Source organism: Notamacropus eugenii, chromosome 6, assembly GCF_028372415.1.
Source record: "Notamacropus eugenii isolate mMacEug1 chromosome 6, mMacEug1.pri_v2, whole genome shotgun sequence".
NCBI classification, from domain to species: domain Eukaryota; kingdom Metazoa; phylum Chordata; class Mammalia; order Diprotodontia; family Macropodidae; genus Notamacropus; species Notamacropus eugenii.
In genome coordinates this window covers 232669103-232688230 of record NC_092877.1, presented here as the reverse complement: position 1 = coordinate 232688230, position 19128 = coordinate 232669103, and the positions used below count along the sequence as shown (strand labels likewise).

The 19128-nt window shown below is 36.7% G+C and overlaps 1 protein-coding gene across 4 annotated transcripts in view; it reads right to left on the bottom strand.

The window, feature by feature from the left end:
* Window positions 1–19128, bottom strand: part of ABCC4 (ATP binding cassette subfamily C member 4 (PEL blood group)) — a 274791-nt gene that overhangs the window by 92423 nt on the left and 163240 nt on the right. For 3 of the 4 annotated variants that reach the window (XM_072622112.1, XM_072622110.1, XM_072622111.1), the window contains exon 20: window positions 7336–7415. In XM_072622112.1, coding sequence (XP_072478213.1) covers window positions 7336–7415 — 80 coding nt within the window. Of the gene's footprint in view, window positions 1–5658; window positions 5680–7335; window positions 7416–19128 lie in introns of those variants that run through there. The other variant, XM_072622113.1, reaches the window with a different exon arrangement.

The following is a 19128-nucleotide window of genomic DNA, read 5'->3' as shown; positions in this document are numbered from 1 at the left end:
AAGAATACAGAGAAGATGGGAGAGGATCAGAATGAGGAACCATGTGAAGGGGTTGGCTTTATGTAAGGAAAAAGATGAAAGCATTCTTCCAGTACTCAAAGACTGGAAGAGTGCCAGAATGGGGTTGGGTAGGAGGCAAAATCACCAGCAGAAAATGAAGGGGAACAGGGTAGAGTTGGGGATGTGAATGGAAAGGACATAATTTGGAATAACCGCTTTGGGGCTGCAAAAAAGTCAGTTAAGAGATGAGCAAAGATTAATTGTGCAGCAATGAGGGTACTGTTGTGGTTAGATAACAAATATTACTAGAGCTTAGATCAGAATGTTCAGAGTGAAGTGTGGGTTTGTAGGCAGAAGAACAGTCTTCCCGGATTCTGTTCTTGCCTCTAACTCAGGGTCTGGTGCTCCAAGAAATTCTCTAAGACTCCATACAAATCATCAATCAGTTGCTGATATGCATAGCTGGAAACAGCTTCCGTGGGGCTGCTTCCTTACCACGGATGAATCACAGATTTAAAACAATTCAACCTTCCAAAACAAATCGCAAAAGTTGTTTTGTCTCTTTACATCAGCAACATCTACTGAACATTAAGTGGGAAAGAGGTAGGCAGCATCACATCTATCAAAGGGTATAGTAAGACTTATGCTCCAAGTTCTCAGTTGGAAAAACACATAAAATACACACACATCATTTCATTGGTATCTGATTGGAAAGAAATAAAGATGAAATAATTCTTATGAAGATTTCTACTACTGTGCCAGTCTGGTCTATTCCTTGAGGGTAAGGACTATCTTCTGCTTCTTTTTGTAACCTTAGTGCTTAGCACAATATCTGGCACACAGCAGGAACTTAATAAATGTTTATTGATTTAATTACTGATTGTTAAATGTTTCTGATATTTTATATTAATGTGAATTTTATAAAATCTATGTAACCTCATTCTGCTTTTCCTATACTCAAAAATGGTCTGTTCCTAGGACTAAATTCCATTCCAAGATTCAACTGGTTCCGAGTTCACTACCTCATTTTTTTTAGTCAAAGTGAGTAGTAGACGTATCATATCCAAATGCTTTATTAACTTGCCCCCAACTGTCATGGTAATAGATCTATTCATAAACATTTTCATCTTTGAATAGCTATTTCCTAGACTGGATGATCACTTGATTTATGAAAAATACTACGAATTTCCAAAACTGTGTTAATTTAAGAAAACAGTAACAAAATACATGTCTGAACAATAACATGAAATGTGGATGTGTCCTGCCAGCCTATTGGCTAACTTCTCTGATAAGTGTAAAGCAAGCCTGAGGTGTTCACCAAAAGCCAAGAAACACATATCCTTCTGTGACGTTTTCTTTGGCCTGTAAATTACTCTGTCAACTTTGCAATTATCTGTACGCTAGATCATAGTATCACAATAGTTGCAGGCAGACTGGTCCTTAGAGATAGGCTAAGGCAACCTCATTTTTTTTGAATTAGAAAACTGAGGTCCAGGAATTCTATGACTTGTCCAAGGTCTTATAGATTGAAGGATTTAGACTCAGGTCCTCTAGAATCAAATCTAGTGCTTTTAATATTGTGTGGTGTGTGTGTGAGAGAGAGAGAGAGAGAGAGAGAGAGAGAGAGAGTGTGTGTGTGTGTGTGTGTGTGTGTGTGTGTGTGTGTGTACACACAGCCTCTTTGAGCAGACACACTTAGATATTTCAAAGACATAACAGAATAGCTCATCTTCCCTTTCTCACTTTAGTGAAAGAGAACAGTAAGCTTCTTAGTTTTTAAAAACTATAAATTCCAGCTTACAATAGACAATCAATCTTGAACTTTGAAAAAGAGGGAAAAATCTTCATCTCTAGGTCAAACTTAGATAAGCTACATCTAGCCAGGAAATTCTATATATATTAATCTGTGCTCTGCCCTTAGTAAGAGAGCAGAGGAAAAATGAGACCTTTTTCTTTCCAATTTCTTACAGAAATACACCACACCCATTTGGTCTTGCTCTTTTAGCCACCCACCTTCTATAGCAGTTTCCCAAAATAATTTAGTCACTTTTGGAGGGTTGAGGTATACTGACAGAACTTATATGCTGATAAGTGGTGACTGGAGATCTCAAGTGCCCTTAGGATAAAGGAGTACAAAAAGGTACAAAAAGGAAATTAAACTGCTTTTCATTCTGAAGACTTTTTGGCCACATTTTATATATATACATACATATATATATATATATAAAAAACTAAATACAAATTTTTATATTTTACCTTTTGAAGGAGAAAATATGAACAGCACAGAAATTTTTTGACACTCCAGCACTTAGCACAATGGTGTTTAATAAAACTTATTGCCCAACTCCTGGTCAAATGACTTGGTAAAACAGAAAGAGGAAATTTGTCTTTCTGACTTCCTTTGTTCAGCTCTGGGCATAGTCCCATGCTCAAGTAGGAGCAAAACAAACTCTTTTGGGTGATGATGATGACAGCTTAGATTCAAATATTCTTTGGATCTTAACCTGAGACCTAAGATCTTTTCATTCAAAATTTGTCAACAATTTGTAAATACCAGACCAAACCAAAAAACGCTGTCGTCAACTCATTAGAATGAAGTAATCAAACATCTGTGCTGGATTTAAAATTACTTTTTTAAAAAAATTTATTTTAGTTTTCGACATTCATTTTTATAAAATTTTCAGTTCCAAATTTTTTCCCTCCCTACCCTTCCCTCCTCAAAACGTCAAGCAATCTGATACATGCTATACTTGTACAGTCATCATATTAAACATATTTCCACATTAGTCATGTTGTGAAAGACCAATCAGAACAAAAGGGAAAAACCACAAGAGAAAAAAACAAACCAAAAAAGTGAAAATAATATGCTTTGATCTGCAGTCAGACTCCCTAGTTCTTTCTCTGGATATGGACAGCATTTTCCATCATGAATCTTTTGGAATTGTCTTAGATCATTGTATAAAATTACATATTTGTAATAGTCTCATTTGCCATTTACTTCAAGGTCAGTAATTCACGATAAAGGGAATCTTCAATTCTTATAAAACATGAATTCTCCTACAGTACCATCCTGGTGCCCTGGGTTCTCCAAGGCTCTTATGGAATGCAGGCATTGGTAGGTCTCATGAAACTGGCAAGCCTTTGAAGATGGGCTCTGTGACAAAGACTGTCATCCAAAGATCAGCCTACCTATGTTTGGAAAGGCTAGTTACCAAAAGTTTGTTCACCAAGTGATGAAATATCTCAATCAGAACAACTCATGAAATTGTCTAATATGGTATTGGGGATCACAAGCTAAAATATCGTTAAATTTAAAAAGACAGCAGCTGAAAGCGGAGTTCAAATCTGACCTCTGATATTTAGGAAGAATCCAACCTTGGTCAAGTCACAACTTCTTTGGCCTTAGTTTATATATCTATAAAATGAGGCCTCAGACATTCCTTCGAGCTATAGATCTATGATCTTCTGATAAGGAATAATTTGGTCCAACCTCATCTTACAAACAGGGAAACTGAGGAATGGGAGGATAAAATTGGTTTGCTAGAGCTTTGTACATTAAGCATTAAGTACACCAAGGAAGTCAGGAATCCTTGAGATACTGAGGTATGTAAAAAAACACATTATTTTTAATCAGTAAAAAACATTATCATAACCCAATTTTATTCTAAATTTTGTGCCAAATGGATAAATTTAATCCCTTTTATGAGAGTGAATAATCCCAGTTTATAAAGACAATTTAGAATTAAGAGTTGTTGTTTCCTATTTTGCCCTTGTGAACCATCAGGAATTCTATGCAAGGTAATAATGTGGCTTTATAATAAAATTAGTAACATTCAAATCCCCTAAAGAGCAACCACATGTCCAACCAATCCTATCCTCATTGTTTCAGGATCTTCACTCATCAGGTTGGAGGGTTCCACCTTTGCTGTGTCTCTCTGGACAAAAGCAGCTATAGATTCATGCCTCCTTAAAGAATCTGATTAGGGCCTCCAGATTTAAATAGAAGGTGTTATTAAGAGCTAGCTTTGAAAATCTCTACTTCCCACATCAAAAATGGATATTATCATAAGGGGATAGACAAGATAAATGAATAACATATCTATTTCTGCTTTCTACATGATTGTGAACATTTAATAAATAACAAGTAACCTGTTTATTTCTTTTAGTTATTGGATCAGATCATAGATTTTGAGCAGAAAGGGATCTCAGAGGCTATATAGTCTAATACCTCATTATACAGATGAGGAACTGGAGAATCAGGGAAGGTAAGTGATTTGTCCAAGGTCACAAAGGTGTCACGGGCATGAGTCAAACCCAGCTACTCTTACTCCAGAGCCACATGCTTGCCACCTTCCCTTACTCCTGGACACCATCATTCCATAACCTCCAGGATTAAATTAATGTGAGCCTAACTTGCCTTTAACACACTTTATGACTAAAAACAAGAGGAGCAATCCCACGTGGAGCAAGGTGGGGTGGCCATTTTGACCTTGACTTCTATACTGATATGCCACTTTTGTCAGCAGCATCGAATAAGGCACCACTCCCTTGAGATCAGTTAATGTAATATTAATTTCCGGGACATTTTTGACATGACTAACAAGTCTGAGATATTTTGTTGATGGGGGGGAATTGTGAATTGAATACAATATATCCAACTTTGACAATCAGTTATTTATTCTCTAACTGCCTGCTGCAGTCATGAGTTCTGGAGGATTATTTGATTTGACTAAGGTCTCTGGAATGTCATTTGCTGCTTTGGGGCCTTCCTAATCCTGTCAGATTTCTTTTTAGGTCAATTACCAATTTGAATCAAGTGGACTTTTATTTGAGAATAATTATATGGCTATAAAATATTAACTTGCTAATAGAGTAACAGAGCAGAAAACTTCAAAATGATTGCTTTTAGAACCCAGGATATTGGTAAAAGGACTACTTATTGAATGCAAATCCTTTGAAGAAAGGTTTCTGCACACAAAGTAAGACGAACCAGTTGCTGCATTGTTTATTAAGTTTCACTTGATTCCTCCTGACAACCATTTAAACAATGAATGTTGGGAAATGTCCCTCAAAGAATCCACAACAATGGGAGGGATCAGAGCTTTTATATTTAGCTAATACTGTTTTAAAAAGGAGAAAATATTTCTTCCTGAAGGGATTATGGGAAGCCTTATTAAAGACACCTGCGAACAAAACAGGTGACAAAAGATCTTTATCATAACTGATAACTGAGTTATCCTTAGTACAAAACTGCTTTCTCAAAGACAATGCCTGTGATAGGCCCTTGCTATTAAATATGAGATCAAGAAATCGACATTGGTGATATTTGCGATGATAAGTTTAACCAAGATTAAGTTGACAGATGAGAGAAGGCGACTAGCTCTTTGTAGTTCATTTAGTAGCCCAAAGCAAAAATAGGTACATTATTTCCTCCCTCTATTTGGAATATTTTATGAGGAAGATTATGTGGGGGAGGCCTAAAGTTAAATATGGCAATTATTGCCCTATTTTAAAAAGTGAACAGCTGCCCCATTTCAGAGCTGCAAACACACAGACTGTCTCTCAAACCCTTTTGTTTTTATTCAAATAAATCTGGAATAAAGAAGAAAACTGTATTTTTACCTGTGATATGTGGAAAAGTACAGCTGCTTCCAAGGGTCTGGCGTGAGACTTCTACTTCTAAGGGGTAAAATAAGCACCCACATCCAATAAGAAACACTTGCAGAAGAAAGCAATTAGAGGTTCATATTCTCCTAAAAGTCTGCAGAGTCCGGATTTATTTAGTTTTGGTAAACAGATGAAAGGGCTCAACGCGATAACTATTTCAAGTCAGATATCTATAGCTATGTTCCTACAAGGCAAACAGGAACCTATGCCTACTGGTTTCAGGCAAACAATTTACATTCAACTAATTTCCCCCCCAAAGAAGCAGAGAGTGAACTAGTGATAGAGGGCTAGTTATGGTGGCAGAAGAAATGCATCCATCAACCTCTTGGCACATGATAAATAGGACTCCATGGACAAGACATCTGCCCTCTGGGTTTCCAAAGCAAAATTTTAAGATTATGATTTACAGTTGAATTGCCAACCTGAATTGACTCAGGTTGTTTCCAGTCTGGGAATTCCCTACACCAATGTAATCACAAGAAAGATCTTGTCCCCTCAAAGCTCAAGATAAGTGATTTATTCATTTTTTTAAACAATAATTCTAGAACAGCTTCCAATATTCTCCAGAGAAATTATATTATGGAACAACTTTTGAATATGACAAAAAAAAAAAAAAACAATCAAAATATTAAATAGAGCAATAATGACCATACGTCAGGGCCCAAGTACTACTTCTTTGTCTTGACATTAGCTACTAGATACCACACTATCCACTAGCATTTTGGAAGAAAACGCTCACATACATCAAATATTTATAGATGCTAATTAAATTAAATTAGACAAAAGTCTTTGAAACTATTAATGGAGGTGTTTCATTTCCACGAGAAATGCTTGTTAAATGCAAACAAAAAATCGGTGATTGGAATCATGGAAAAAAAGATGGCATAAAACAACAGAAAGGCTGTCATGGAAATATCAGTACTCAGGTACAAGAAACTGGATGGATGGGTCACAGATTATTTTTGAAGCCCCCAATTCATAGATAAAACAAAAAATTTAGAGAGGAAAATTTATTTGTGGGTTGGTTTGTTTTCTTAAAGATATTTCAGCTATTAACGTGTGAAAAGCACTGCCTAGAAAAACAAAAAAGACATTTCCTGATGTAGCTTTCATCCTGTACTCAATTACTGGATCAAATAAACTTGGCCATTCAAGGCTTGGTACCTGCAATACTGACTTTCTATTGTTCCTACTAACACAGTATTATTTTCACCTTATTATTACTAATCTCTTTTTTGTAAGTAACCACACCTGTTTTCATCCAAAAATGGTGCAGTAAATATTTGGTCTTTGTGGTAATACAATGCATAATTTAGTTAATCTAGGCTATCTTTCCGTGCGAGCTGATTGTTTCTGTATTATGAAATGTGTTCACAGAAAAGCAAAACCTACGCCAGATACCCTAGAGGCAAATCAGGAGCAACTTACCAAGCATGTAGCTGTTATGAACTGAAACCCTGAGACGATAGTGTAGCCACCCCTACAAGCTAGTCATTACTCATGTTAACTTACACTTGGAATTACAGCCACACCTTTCTCTTACAAACAAGGCCTTTTATTAAGCTAAAACTACATACTGTAAGATGATTTTCTCTTAATGAACAAGATTTACAGAATTAGCAATTCATTTGGTCTCTGTTTAGGAATCCAAACTCAGTACCATATTACCTGTATGAAGTCCAGAAATGTTAGTGGCAGTAAGTCATCCAGATGGCCAATGTCTTTGGAGAAGCGATTTAAAATTCTTCCTACAAGAACAGGATATGAGAGAAATTGTTTATTTCCCTAGATAGAGCCCCTTAAGAGAAATAATTCAGAAACAAATCAAAACAATACTTTAAATGCATATGCGTTTAATATATTATGCATTCATATGCAATAATCTAATGCCAACTGTAAAGAAGAAGAAAAGGGGATTTAGAGTTATGATTCGAAATGGGATATGGGGTAGTGTTCAATAGCTATTGTAATAAAAAAGAAAACTAGGTGACTGTTAAAATACTAAATGGAAGAAGGGGGAGAGGAAGCAAGAAGGGAGGGAATAGGAGATTTGTCACTAATTAAAAAAGAGAGAAATCTACTCTGATAAATTTTTGTAGATGGTTATAGGTAATTTTTTTAAAAACTGCTAAAACTGGGGCTTTTGGCCAAGTGTTAAATGGGAATATTATTAAACAAATCCTTTATACACGTAGCTACAGTATTTGTCTAAAGTTGATTACAGTATTTCCAAGTTGATGTGCCCCACATTTGGAAAAATGTAACATGCTGTCACTCCCATGATGTTAGTTTACAGCCCCTATTTATGAATTCTTTCACTGACACAAACAAGCTTATTCTTAAACCAACTAAGGTAGGATGAAGGAAAACAGAAATGCTGGCACAGGAATTACTTAATAATTTAGGATCACTGCTTATCACTGATTTTTTCATTCAAGTAGAACCCAAGAAAATGGGATCTCATAAACGCTTCAGTGATGCCAGACTGCAACTGCTTTTTCATAAGTACCTGTTCTTCCTAACTTTGAAATTAAAAACTAAGCTATACAGACAAAAAAAGATCAATGTATTCATTCACTGAACACCTGAAAGTAACACGTCTATCCAATTCTCTAGACTTCCTTTTAATGCATATTTCACAACGATTCACAGCTCATTTTGGCTTTAAAAGAAGCACGAGATGGGGCCCTTTCCCTATAATTCTGGGACCTCAGAATTAAAGGCTTTTTAAAGGAGGTGTAGATTCCTTTATATATAAACTGATACAAGGCCTGCTTAGGCCAAATAGGATGAATGGTCAGTAGGGCACAGCGGTCACTCTGAGAAAAGTTTCTCTGATTGCAATAGCTTCTGGCAGTCTCTCTGTCTGTCTCTCTCCCCAACCCCTGGCAACAGTTTTGTTGTGGCAACTTTTAAAGGATACCTGGAGAAGCCTTCTGCAGCCTGTTCCAACTCAGTAATGACTGAGCACTGATGGAGAGACTGGGAGCCTGACTTCTTTTGTCCTCTATCTACCATTAATCACACACAACCATCTGGGCAATCTGGGGCAAGTCACTGGAAGCTCCCTGGGTCTCATTGTCTTTAGGCATAAAAGGATACATCAGGTCCCCTCTGTCTCTGAAATGCTACAGAGAGGTGGGGGTGGGGGTGGGGGGTAGGGAGATGCCTTGATGTTCCTGGTGTACATCTAACACTCTTCTGAGTCTAGAATCTGCCTCTGAATATATACCTGAAATGCCCACGTTTTGTAGAAGAACTTTTGCTAGACCATTAAATTACTTCAAGTGATACTAAGGGAAGTTTGGTGAAATTAAGGGCCTGTGCTCAGATGAGCTCTGAGATTCCAAAATAAATTTAAGTGGTCAGAACTGTTTACAGAGTTGGTTTTTCCCCCAACCCCTTTCTATAGAAATCAATGTTGTTTGCTTCAAGCTTTATTGAGTTTGTGGGAAAATTTCCCACGAATGATGTTACCATCTACCATGATATGCAGATATATATCTGTGGTTGACAAGAAAATACACTTAATGGAAACGATACCTTTCACAAAGGAGAGCAAGGAAGGGGGAGATTTAGAAAGAGATAAAACATATAGGCTAGGATAAGGGAAAACAAATAGTGGAAGCCATGTAGAAGAAAAAGACTCTCATTTGCTGGGATTCCTTAACTTGAACTGAGCCATTAGTATATAAAGATTAAACTGACAAAGGTTTCACATTGGTGATCTGGATAGAGACACTGTCTCCACTACCAGAGGGCAGTTACCAATGATAAAAACAGTAGGCATCCAAGTGCATGTTGGTGGGGGAGAGGAAGGGGATCATTTTCAGAATGGTAGGAATAAGGAACTACTATATTTCCTGGGTTGGGAACCTTCTTCCTAAGGTTTATTTGCATAAGTCAGTTTAGTTCCTGAGTAGCTTGTCTGTTAGGGGCTGAGTCTAGGGTTCAGCATTTAATTTCTAGGTTGGAATCCTGCTTGCATCTCTGGGCATCTGAAGGAAAATGGGGAGTTGGCCTCATTCTGTCAGATTAGGAGGTAAAATTGATGCAATGAGAATTAATCCCAGACTAGGCTTGTTGGCCTCTTTGTGTGAGAGAGGTTGTAGCTTTGAGGCACCAATTATTTGTACTAATAGTACCCATGAAAAAAGTAAGTACTCTCATTTTTGGAAATGCTTTGTTAGACAGACTGACACCATTGTAAGGTGGATGCTGGCAGAAGGGCTTAAAACAGAGGGATCCCATTCAGGATATGAGAGGACCATAGATTTAGAGTTGAAGGGGATTTAAGAGACATTTTGGCGTAAAGGCCAGAGGAGTAAGTGACTTGCCCAAAGTCACACAGCTGGTGAGCAGGAAGGTTATCTGATACCAGAATCAGTCATCTTTGCACTGTATCTCAAGACCTCTTCAGTGCTTTAAACAGAAAACAATGGAAGGAAAAGGAAAAAAGAAGCAGGGGGAGAGAGGACTGTTGGAGGAAGGCTGAAGTTGGTGCAATATAATACATAATTTATAACAAGTGGATTTTTCTGAAAACTGTATAGACTCTCTCATGTGCTACTAAATTTCCCAGTTATTTAAAGTGGCCAACCTGAGACTGGATCATGAGAGACAGGAGATAGTACAGAAAAGAGTTAAGCTTAGGGCAAGAGTTGAATCAGATGATTTCCAAGACTTCTTTCAATACTCTAATTCTGATTTCACAAATAACACTGGGAAACAAACTACTAACAGATTTATGGCTTTTCAAGATCGGAAGAGACATGAAAGATTATCTTGCCCAATTAACTCATTTGAAAGATGAGACTCAGAGAGAGATTAAGTAATGTGCCCAAGTGACATGGCTATTTTGTACAGCAGAGCTATTCTTCTGATGTTGCAAAAGGTAGCCAACTTGCCAAAGGGCACACACTGATGGGGACCTCCGTATTTTAATATGTAGTAATAAGGAAAGAATATATGATAATAACTAGGAAGTTACTAGCTTCTTCCTCACTTCCAGAGGTTTAAGTTTAAGTCATCCCATTCTTTCCTTACTCTCTTTTCTTGGCAGAACTCCTGGCTTACACATAGATAGTGCATATGTGTCTACTGAACAAATGACTTCAATTTCTATCTAAAGTCCTGTCCACTCACTGAGCATTTGCATAACAGAAATTCTACTGTTGCCTAAAACTCAGTATGTCTAAGAACCAAGGTCAACATCTTCCCCGAAAATCTGTTTCACCCTTCGAACTTATTCACTTGAATCACCATTCTTCTCAGTCACCTGGGCTCAAAATCTTTAATTTACATTTTTCCTTTATCCACTAGGTCTTGTCAAATACTAAAGGCTGTATTTGTTTGTTTGCCTATTAAACTTCTCTGATTTCCTTTACTGCTTCTTTCTTCTAGCACCACCCTAGTATAGAGCCTTATCATCTATACAATAGCCTTCTACGTGGCTTCCTGGATTATAGGATTCCTTTCTAACAATGAATCCCTATACCTGCATGGTGGATTGCTCATCCTTAAACATGACTTTCATCATATGAATTCTCAGCTGAATGTAGTCTAATGGTTTGTGTTGTTTAAATACAATATCCAAGCTAAACTCTTCTATCTGAATTTTTATAATTTGACTCCATTCTATTATCTAACCTAATATTCCCTACTACATCCCCACTGTAACCAAGCTGGACCCCTCAGTGGGTTTACTTATTTTGTTCTATATCATTTTTAGAGCCCACGATTTTCTCTACATCAGGAGCTGTCAAAGCTCACCTGAGTGCTGGCCACACCGCAGTATTAATTGTACTGTATCAAGATTTAACCATAGCTTGTCAGGTGAGAGAAAAACTCTTTTGGATTCATTCTGCCCATGTTTAAAGTATTTGAGACAGGCTTAGAATTCAGATCTTTCTAAGTCCAGCTCTTTGTATTGTGTCATGATTAACATGCTCTCAAGTAAAAATCCATCTTTTTTATCCTTTAACATTTTCCTACTGTGATTTTATGAAAATTAAAAAATAAATAAATTTTTAAAAGTTTTGACCTAGTAGACCTCTTGAAAGGGTCTCAGTGACCTTTGGAGGTCTGTGGACTTACACCACTGGAAAATTGTTTCTGAACATAATGGAAGAGGAAAAAAATACATATTTTATACACACACACACAGAGTGTGTGAATATACACCCCCCCCCACACACACACACATTCCCAGTGACAGAAATAAAATGGCATACAGAAACACACAGAATTGCCTATTAGTGTACAGATGAATGTATTTAAACTCAAAGTAATCAGGGCAGTGATAACTCTAATGATGGCACAGAAAAAGGCCCTGGAAGGTAGAAGCAGATAATGGAACAGGAATGTTTTTGGTGGTTGTTGGAGTTTTTTCTCCTCTGAAAAGTTTTTCTGGAGGAAAGAAGACTTTAGAATTTTCAAGGCAGAATGGAAAACTGATGGGGTGGGGAAAGTATGAGGTTTGTCCAGGTGAGAAAAATGACATAAATGAGGGGTGGGGAGGTGTAAAAGGGCAAAGAATGTGAAAGGGATAACAAATATTTGCCCAGCTGATGCAGATAGCCTGCTGTGATGTGTACTGAGTGATGAAGAAAGTTTCACAAGACAAGTAAAGGGACCAATGAAGGAAATAAGTAAAAAAAGAAGGAAAATCTAAAAATTCATTTCAAATCACTAAAAATAAAAAATAAAATAAAATAAAAAATGAAATTCCCCGAAGAGACAATGAAACATTTCCCTTATTAAGGATTACTAAGACAAAAGGTAGATGGGGGTCATTGCATTAGGTTAAGTATTTTCTTTTGGTCAAGAAGGAGGAAGGTCAGGGGAAGGAGGGTGTTACGGTTTGAAATAATCATAATGTAAAGCCAAAACACAATAACAAAACTGTTGTAAACCTTAACATTTGAATTCATTTTAATCAGAATAAGCCTTAATTCAACAGATTTCTATTGATACTGCTCTTACCAAAAAAACCTTGCAATGTATAGTGACAAAACTACTAGACTATACATCTGACCTTTAGCTCTTATTCTCTGATAAACTTGCTACGTGACCTTTGGCAAATGGCTTAAATTCTGTGGGCCACTGTTTCCCTTTCTGAAGAAAAAAAAAAAGAAGTCAGAGCAGATCATTCCCCAAAATCCTTCTATCTCCAGAATTCTGAGTCCATCAAATTCTCTTGTGTGATGTTGCCTGGTTGCACTGGTGTTCAACTGTAAAGTTTTGGTTTTTTTTAAGTTTCAAAACTTGCTGTTTTGTCATTAACACATATGGCTTCTCTAAGGTAACAACAATTTCAACGCTGGCAAATATCTGCTATTTGAGAGTTGTTTCTATGCTCCATGCTGTCTCCCCAAGAAAAAACTTTGGACATTAAAAGATATAGGTAATTTATTACTTATTAGCAAACTGTATACAAAAAGGAGATATTAAATAATCAAAACAAATTAGGACAATAAAATATTTCTCATTACTTTAAAAGAGAAGGAATATGGTCTAATGCAAAGAACACTGAATTTGGAGTTAGCTGATCTGCACTACAGACCTCCTCCACCATTAACCAAATACTTTGTGACTCAATTGCCAAACAGGTAACACAAAAATATTTGATGGAACTAACATGAAGACCTCCTCTGACTCATAATTGGTGGATAAATGATTAAAGGATATGAATTAAAAACTCTCAAAAGAACTCTAAATTTTTCAAAAAACATGAAAGATTAGTCCAAGTCACTAAGAGAAATGCAAATCAACTAATCAATCAACAAGTGTTTATTGAGCTCTTCCATAACAGGCAAAAAAAATGATTTTTATCCTCAAAAAGGTTACATTCTAATGGTGGAAACAACAATGACAAAAAAAAAAAGATGCACCTAAAGCAGATGGAAATTAATCCTGGAGGGAACTGCCTGAGTGGAGGGAAGACTGGGAAAGGCCTCATACAAGTGAGTCTCGGAAGAAGCCAGGGAAATGAAGAGGTACAAGACTGGAGACTTGAGACAGGAAGCCCAATTGGATTTGGAGTAATACAAATCACAGACACAGATGATGAGGGCTAGAGAGCAAAAATATGTATGAGAGATAATTGCACATAACATTTGTCATATTGGATCTGAGATGAGTAAGCATGAATAGTAATAGGGAAATTAGGAAGATGGATGACTCTGGCTTTCTTTTTGGTACAAAACTCCTCTAGGATTTCACCTCATACCTAGCCAATTGATAAATATGACAAAAGATGAAAACAGTCAACATTGGAGAAGCTGGAGACAACTACAGTAAGAGAGATACTCCAATACTCTTTTTTGGGGGGGGGGGGGGTCAATCTAAGAATGGTTCCTAACTATTCTAGAAAGCAATTTGAAATTATGCTAAAAAAATAAATATTATGCCCATATCATTTGACCTGAAGATCCATTGATAGGCATATATTCCAAGGCATTTAGCTACAGAATTAGAAACCTAATATACACCAGACTTATAGTAGCACTAGAAAGTCAAAATAAATATCCAACAACTGGGGAAGGACTAAACAAATTGTGGAATATTTCTATAATGGACTATTACTGCTGTTGTAAAACTCAAATTTACATGAATTGATGGAGACTGCAGAAAGTAATACTAGAAAAACACTCCACACAGTCTACAAAGGAGGAGTCAAACTCAGAAAGAAACTCAGGGGCCACTCAACCATAAATAAGTATCCTATGGGTGCATGTTGACTTAGAAACATACATATCAACATCACCTGTTTTACTGTACTTTTATTTATTTTATTAAATATTTCCCAATTACATTTTAATCCAGAGAATGAAGCCCTCGGGTCCTGCCCTACAACACTGAAATGTTAAGATCAGCACCGACAAAAACCAAAAGTGAACACTATGTAATTATAATGATGCTAAAGACAACATGAGAAAACAAGTAAAGCCCGAGAGAAGAGCTATGAAAAGATACTTCTTCATCCTCTCATGGGTGTGGAACATTGCATATGTTATCAGAATTGGTTAATATCTTGGTTAGTTTTTTGAATTCTCTCTTTTTTTTGTAACTGTAAATGAAGGTAATGTAAAACCAAAACAAAAATTAAAAAACAAACAATTCTTTCCAATGTTAACATTTTATGCAACTACAATTTATTTAACTGCTGAAACTCTGGGACAGGTTTACCACCAGATTTGACACAAAGTAATAACTATAAAAATACCGTATCGTTGAATGGGGATGTATGAGAAAATATTCATATCAATGTAATCACAGATTCTGTGTGTATTAAAGTGAGGTAAAAATCTAAAGTCTAAAATCGTGAATGAAATATGCTCTCACTGTAGCATAATCTAAATTTTTTGTTGTTGTATCATTTATACTTCTTGTATTCTTCTACTTCCCATTCCCAGACAGTCATCTTTATTTACAAACAATTATTTTTATAAGAGTAACACTGGCAAAACTAATGAATACATTTTTAAGAATCTGACAATGCAGATGTTCCATATCTACAAAGGAGTGAAGTATATTTTTTTCTCTTCTTTGGGGTCATGCTTATTATTTGTAATTTTGTTACATTTGTTTTTCATTGTTTTGGAATTATTCTTTCCATTTACGGTCATTATACATGTATGTACATTGCTTTCCTGGCTCTGTTTCCTTTACTTTGTATCAGTTCATGTAAGTCTTTCCATTCTCTGTGTTCATATATTTGCTGTTTATAATAACATAGTAATATTCCATTGCATTCATGTACCATGATTTGTTTAGCCATTCCCCTATTTCAGGCTAGATACTAAAGGAAATGCCTAATTGATGGACATCTACTTTGTTTTGTTTTTTTTAGTTCTTTAAGACCATTAGAAGTACTGCTATAATTATGCTGATGTATACAGAATTTTTCTTTTGTTAATACTGTCCTTCTGCGTCAAAGGATTTGGACATTTTATATACTTTCTTTGAAAATTTCCAAATTGTCATTTTTTGCCAGTTTATGAGGTAAGAGGCACTGGGTATAGGTCAGGTTGTTTCACTCTATATTACTGACTTGCAGTCTTCTTTAATAGTTTATAATTATTTTTTTCTGATGACTATCCTTTGACTACTTCTCTGTTGGGGAATGAGTTCTGAATTTAACAGATTTATACTATTTGTCTATATTTACTAGATATTGAACCTTTATAAGAGATCGCTGACAAAAATTTTTTTCCAGTTGACCCTTTCTCACTGTAGATGATGTAACAGTGCTTCTGCAAATCTATTTTAAGTTGTTCCTAATCCTTGTTTGGCAAAGAATTTACCCCTTAACAATAGCTCTCAAAGGTATACTCGTTTACTGTTTACTTCTCATTTAATCTTTAATGGTATGGTCTTTAATATTCTGGTCATGAATTCATTCTGAATTTATTGAGGAATATGGTGTGAGCTGTTGGTCTAGTCCTAATTTCCTGCCAGACTGCTTCCAAGCTTTCCTTCAACACTTATGAAATAAGGTTTAGGCAATTTACATTCTCAAGTTGTGTCCCTGGGTTATTAAAGGATACTGTACTGGACATAAATCACTAGAGAGTCTTACACCAAGATATAAAGGCACTAGGTATGGGCCCAGAACTGCACCCATGTGAGAAATAGTAGTAGCTCTGTTTGGGACAGGTTCACCACCAGATTTGACACAAGGTAATAACTATAAAAATACTATATTGTTTGAATAGTGATGTATGAGAAAATATTCATATCAATGTAATCACAGATTCTTTGTGTATTAAAGTGAAGTAAAAATCTAAAGTCTAAAATCGTGAATGAAATATTAAAATCTAATACTAGTATAGTATCATACCATTGCCTTCACTCATATTTCTAAATAAATAAGCATAGTAACAAAAACAAGCCAGGAGGAAACCTTTAAAAAATATTTCATCACATCTGCTCACACTTATGCCAAAGAGTAATCTAGGTGATACACCCTAAAAGATCTGATAGATCTCACAGCTGCCCCCAGGAAACCACTTTCCTTCCCAAGAATGATTTGGCTGCTAGTGGAAAGATGACTCGCAACCATTAAAACTAAAAGAAGATATAACCAGAGCAGAGACTGGCAAATTCCATTTGCCCACAGCTCTCAGAATGTAGTTATGGCAGAATTAAATTTGCCCCGAAACTGATGAAAGACAAAATAATGGGCAACAAAAGTTTATCCTTCTAAGAGAAAAAATAGGTGATAATACTGATCTCCTTTTCCAAACCAAAGTAACTAATTTTCCTTCTGCCTAGAATATTGATTGCCCTTTCTTAGTCCTAGCAAGAAACAGGTCCAGGTTATATAAACACAAAAAGAATGTACACTTTGCGATAAAATGCAAATTCTTTCAGGGCAAAGATTATTTTAATTTTTATCCCCAGCTCCTAACACAGTACCCAAGACTTATTAAGAGCTTAGAAAATGCGTGCTGACTATCTACAATGAAGGTTATGGCCTGCAAATGGTCAGCAGGAACTACTTAAGAACTGTTGCTTCTCACGGAGATATCACTGGCAATAATCATCCTCGGGAAATAATTCATTCATCTACAAAGAGAAACAATTCTTAGAATGAATAATTCAAATTATCTTCATTTGAAAAGACCATCCTTATATCTAATTCAAGTGGTTCAACATAGTTAATTAACATGCAAGTGTCTGTAATACCCTAAAATAGTACAGAGAAACACTTGGTGTGCAGACGTGACTGAACTTGAAAACAATGGATCCTCCCTTATGTAAAGTAGCTTAAAGTGTTCTGGAAAAGGATCAACCAACACCCAAATCTGATAGTCAGGTCTATCTACAATGCATGATTTTAACACTTTGGAACCAAGAACATAGGGTACACAAAGCTGGCTCAACTATGTTGAATAATAATTCATGTTCTCCTTTTGGAAAGTCTTGCAGACAAGGTAAGCTATATATCAAAGGACCGCATTCAGTTCCTCATCAGGCACTCAGCAGCTGTATGACCCTGGGCAAGTCACTTAACTGCCACCACCTGCCTCAGTCTCCTCGATGGAGATAATAATAGCAACTACCTCTCAAGGTTGTTATGAGGATCAAATGAGAATATTTATAAAAAGTGCTTGGCACAGTATCTGGAAAATAGTAAGTGCTATGTAAATGATTATTTCCTTCCTTTCCAAGTTTAGGAAGCATAAAGTATACAAACTGTCGATCAACACTGCTACAACATATGCATTTTTGCAAGGAACATGATTCTGGCCACATTTTATGGAAAATACTGTCCCCATTAAGCCTGGGTCCAAGATAGCTGCAGAGCTCTTTCCTCTTTACTGATCTGGAATCCAAAGAACTTGAGACCCCTTCCCTCCACTCTAAAAGACAGATTTTAGATGTGCCAAGATCTGTAAGAAGACTCTCATAGCTTCTGACTTGACAGTTTCATTAATAGAAAACCTATCAATAGTACCGGATAACCAAACACATTAGCAATAAATGATGCAGCATATACAAAGACTACAGTAATTTAGTATATTGCAGATAGCACTTGGAGACTCATCTTCCTGAATTCAAATACAGCCTCAGACAATTTCTAGCTGTATGTCTCTGGGCAAGTCCCTTCAGCCAGTCTGCCTGAGTTTAATGAATGAACTAGAGAAAGAAATGGCAAACTACTCCAGTACTTTTGCCAAGAAAACCTCAAATGGGGTCACGAAGAGTCAGACACAACTTAAAACAACTGAACAACACCACCATTACTTCTGAGATAAAATGCAAAATCTTCTTTGGCATGTAAAGCCCTTTACAATTCAGTTCCAATGTAACATAACAAATAGCTCTGACATTACTACTGCCCCATTCACTCTATGTTTCAAGCCCAATATGGCAGTTATTCCTCATTCATGATATTCTGTCTCCTTCATCTAAGACTTCTCCTCAGTCCCAATTACTGGAGACAGCTTTTGGAGTCTTCAACAACAGAGACTTGGTCAAAGCAGAGGAAAAAGAACGGGAAGCCAGAGCTACGGACAGAGAACGTGCTCAGTTATTCGCTGAGGCCATAGCCAGGAAAGGACCTGAGGGTATTCCTGGTAACTTGGGTAATGGTGGATCCTGCTTTCGATGCCACAAAGAGGGCCACTGGTCCAAGGAATGCCCCCTAGGGCGCCCCGCCCCCCAGGAGGAAGCTTCCAGGACTGACACCTCCAGGATGGTGCCTAATATGTGACCAAGAGGGACATTGGAGGAATGACTGTCCTCAAGGTTGGAAAAGTGGTGGAGCCTCCCCCAAGTACCCTGTCCTCCAGTCCTCTCAGGACTCGGAATGATGGGACAACCCAGGGCTTGGCAGGGCTCCCACTTTCTCCATCTCCCTTGCTGAGCCCTGGGTGGACGCTGAGGTCGGAGGTAAGATTAACCGATTTAAGATTGATATGGGGGGCAACATTCTCCGTTCTAACTAATTAC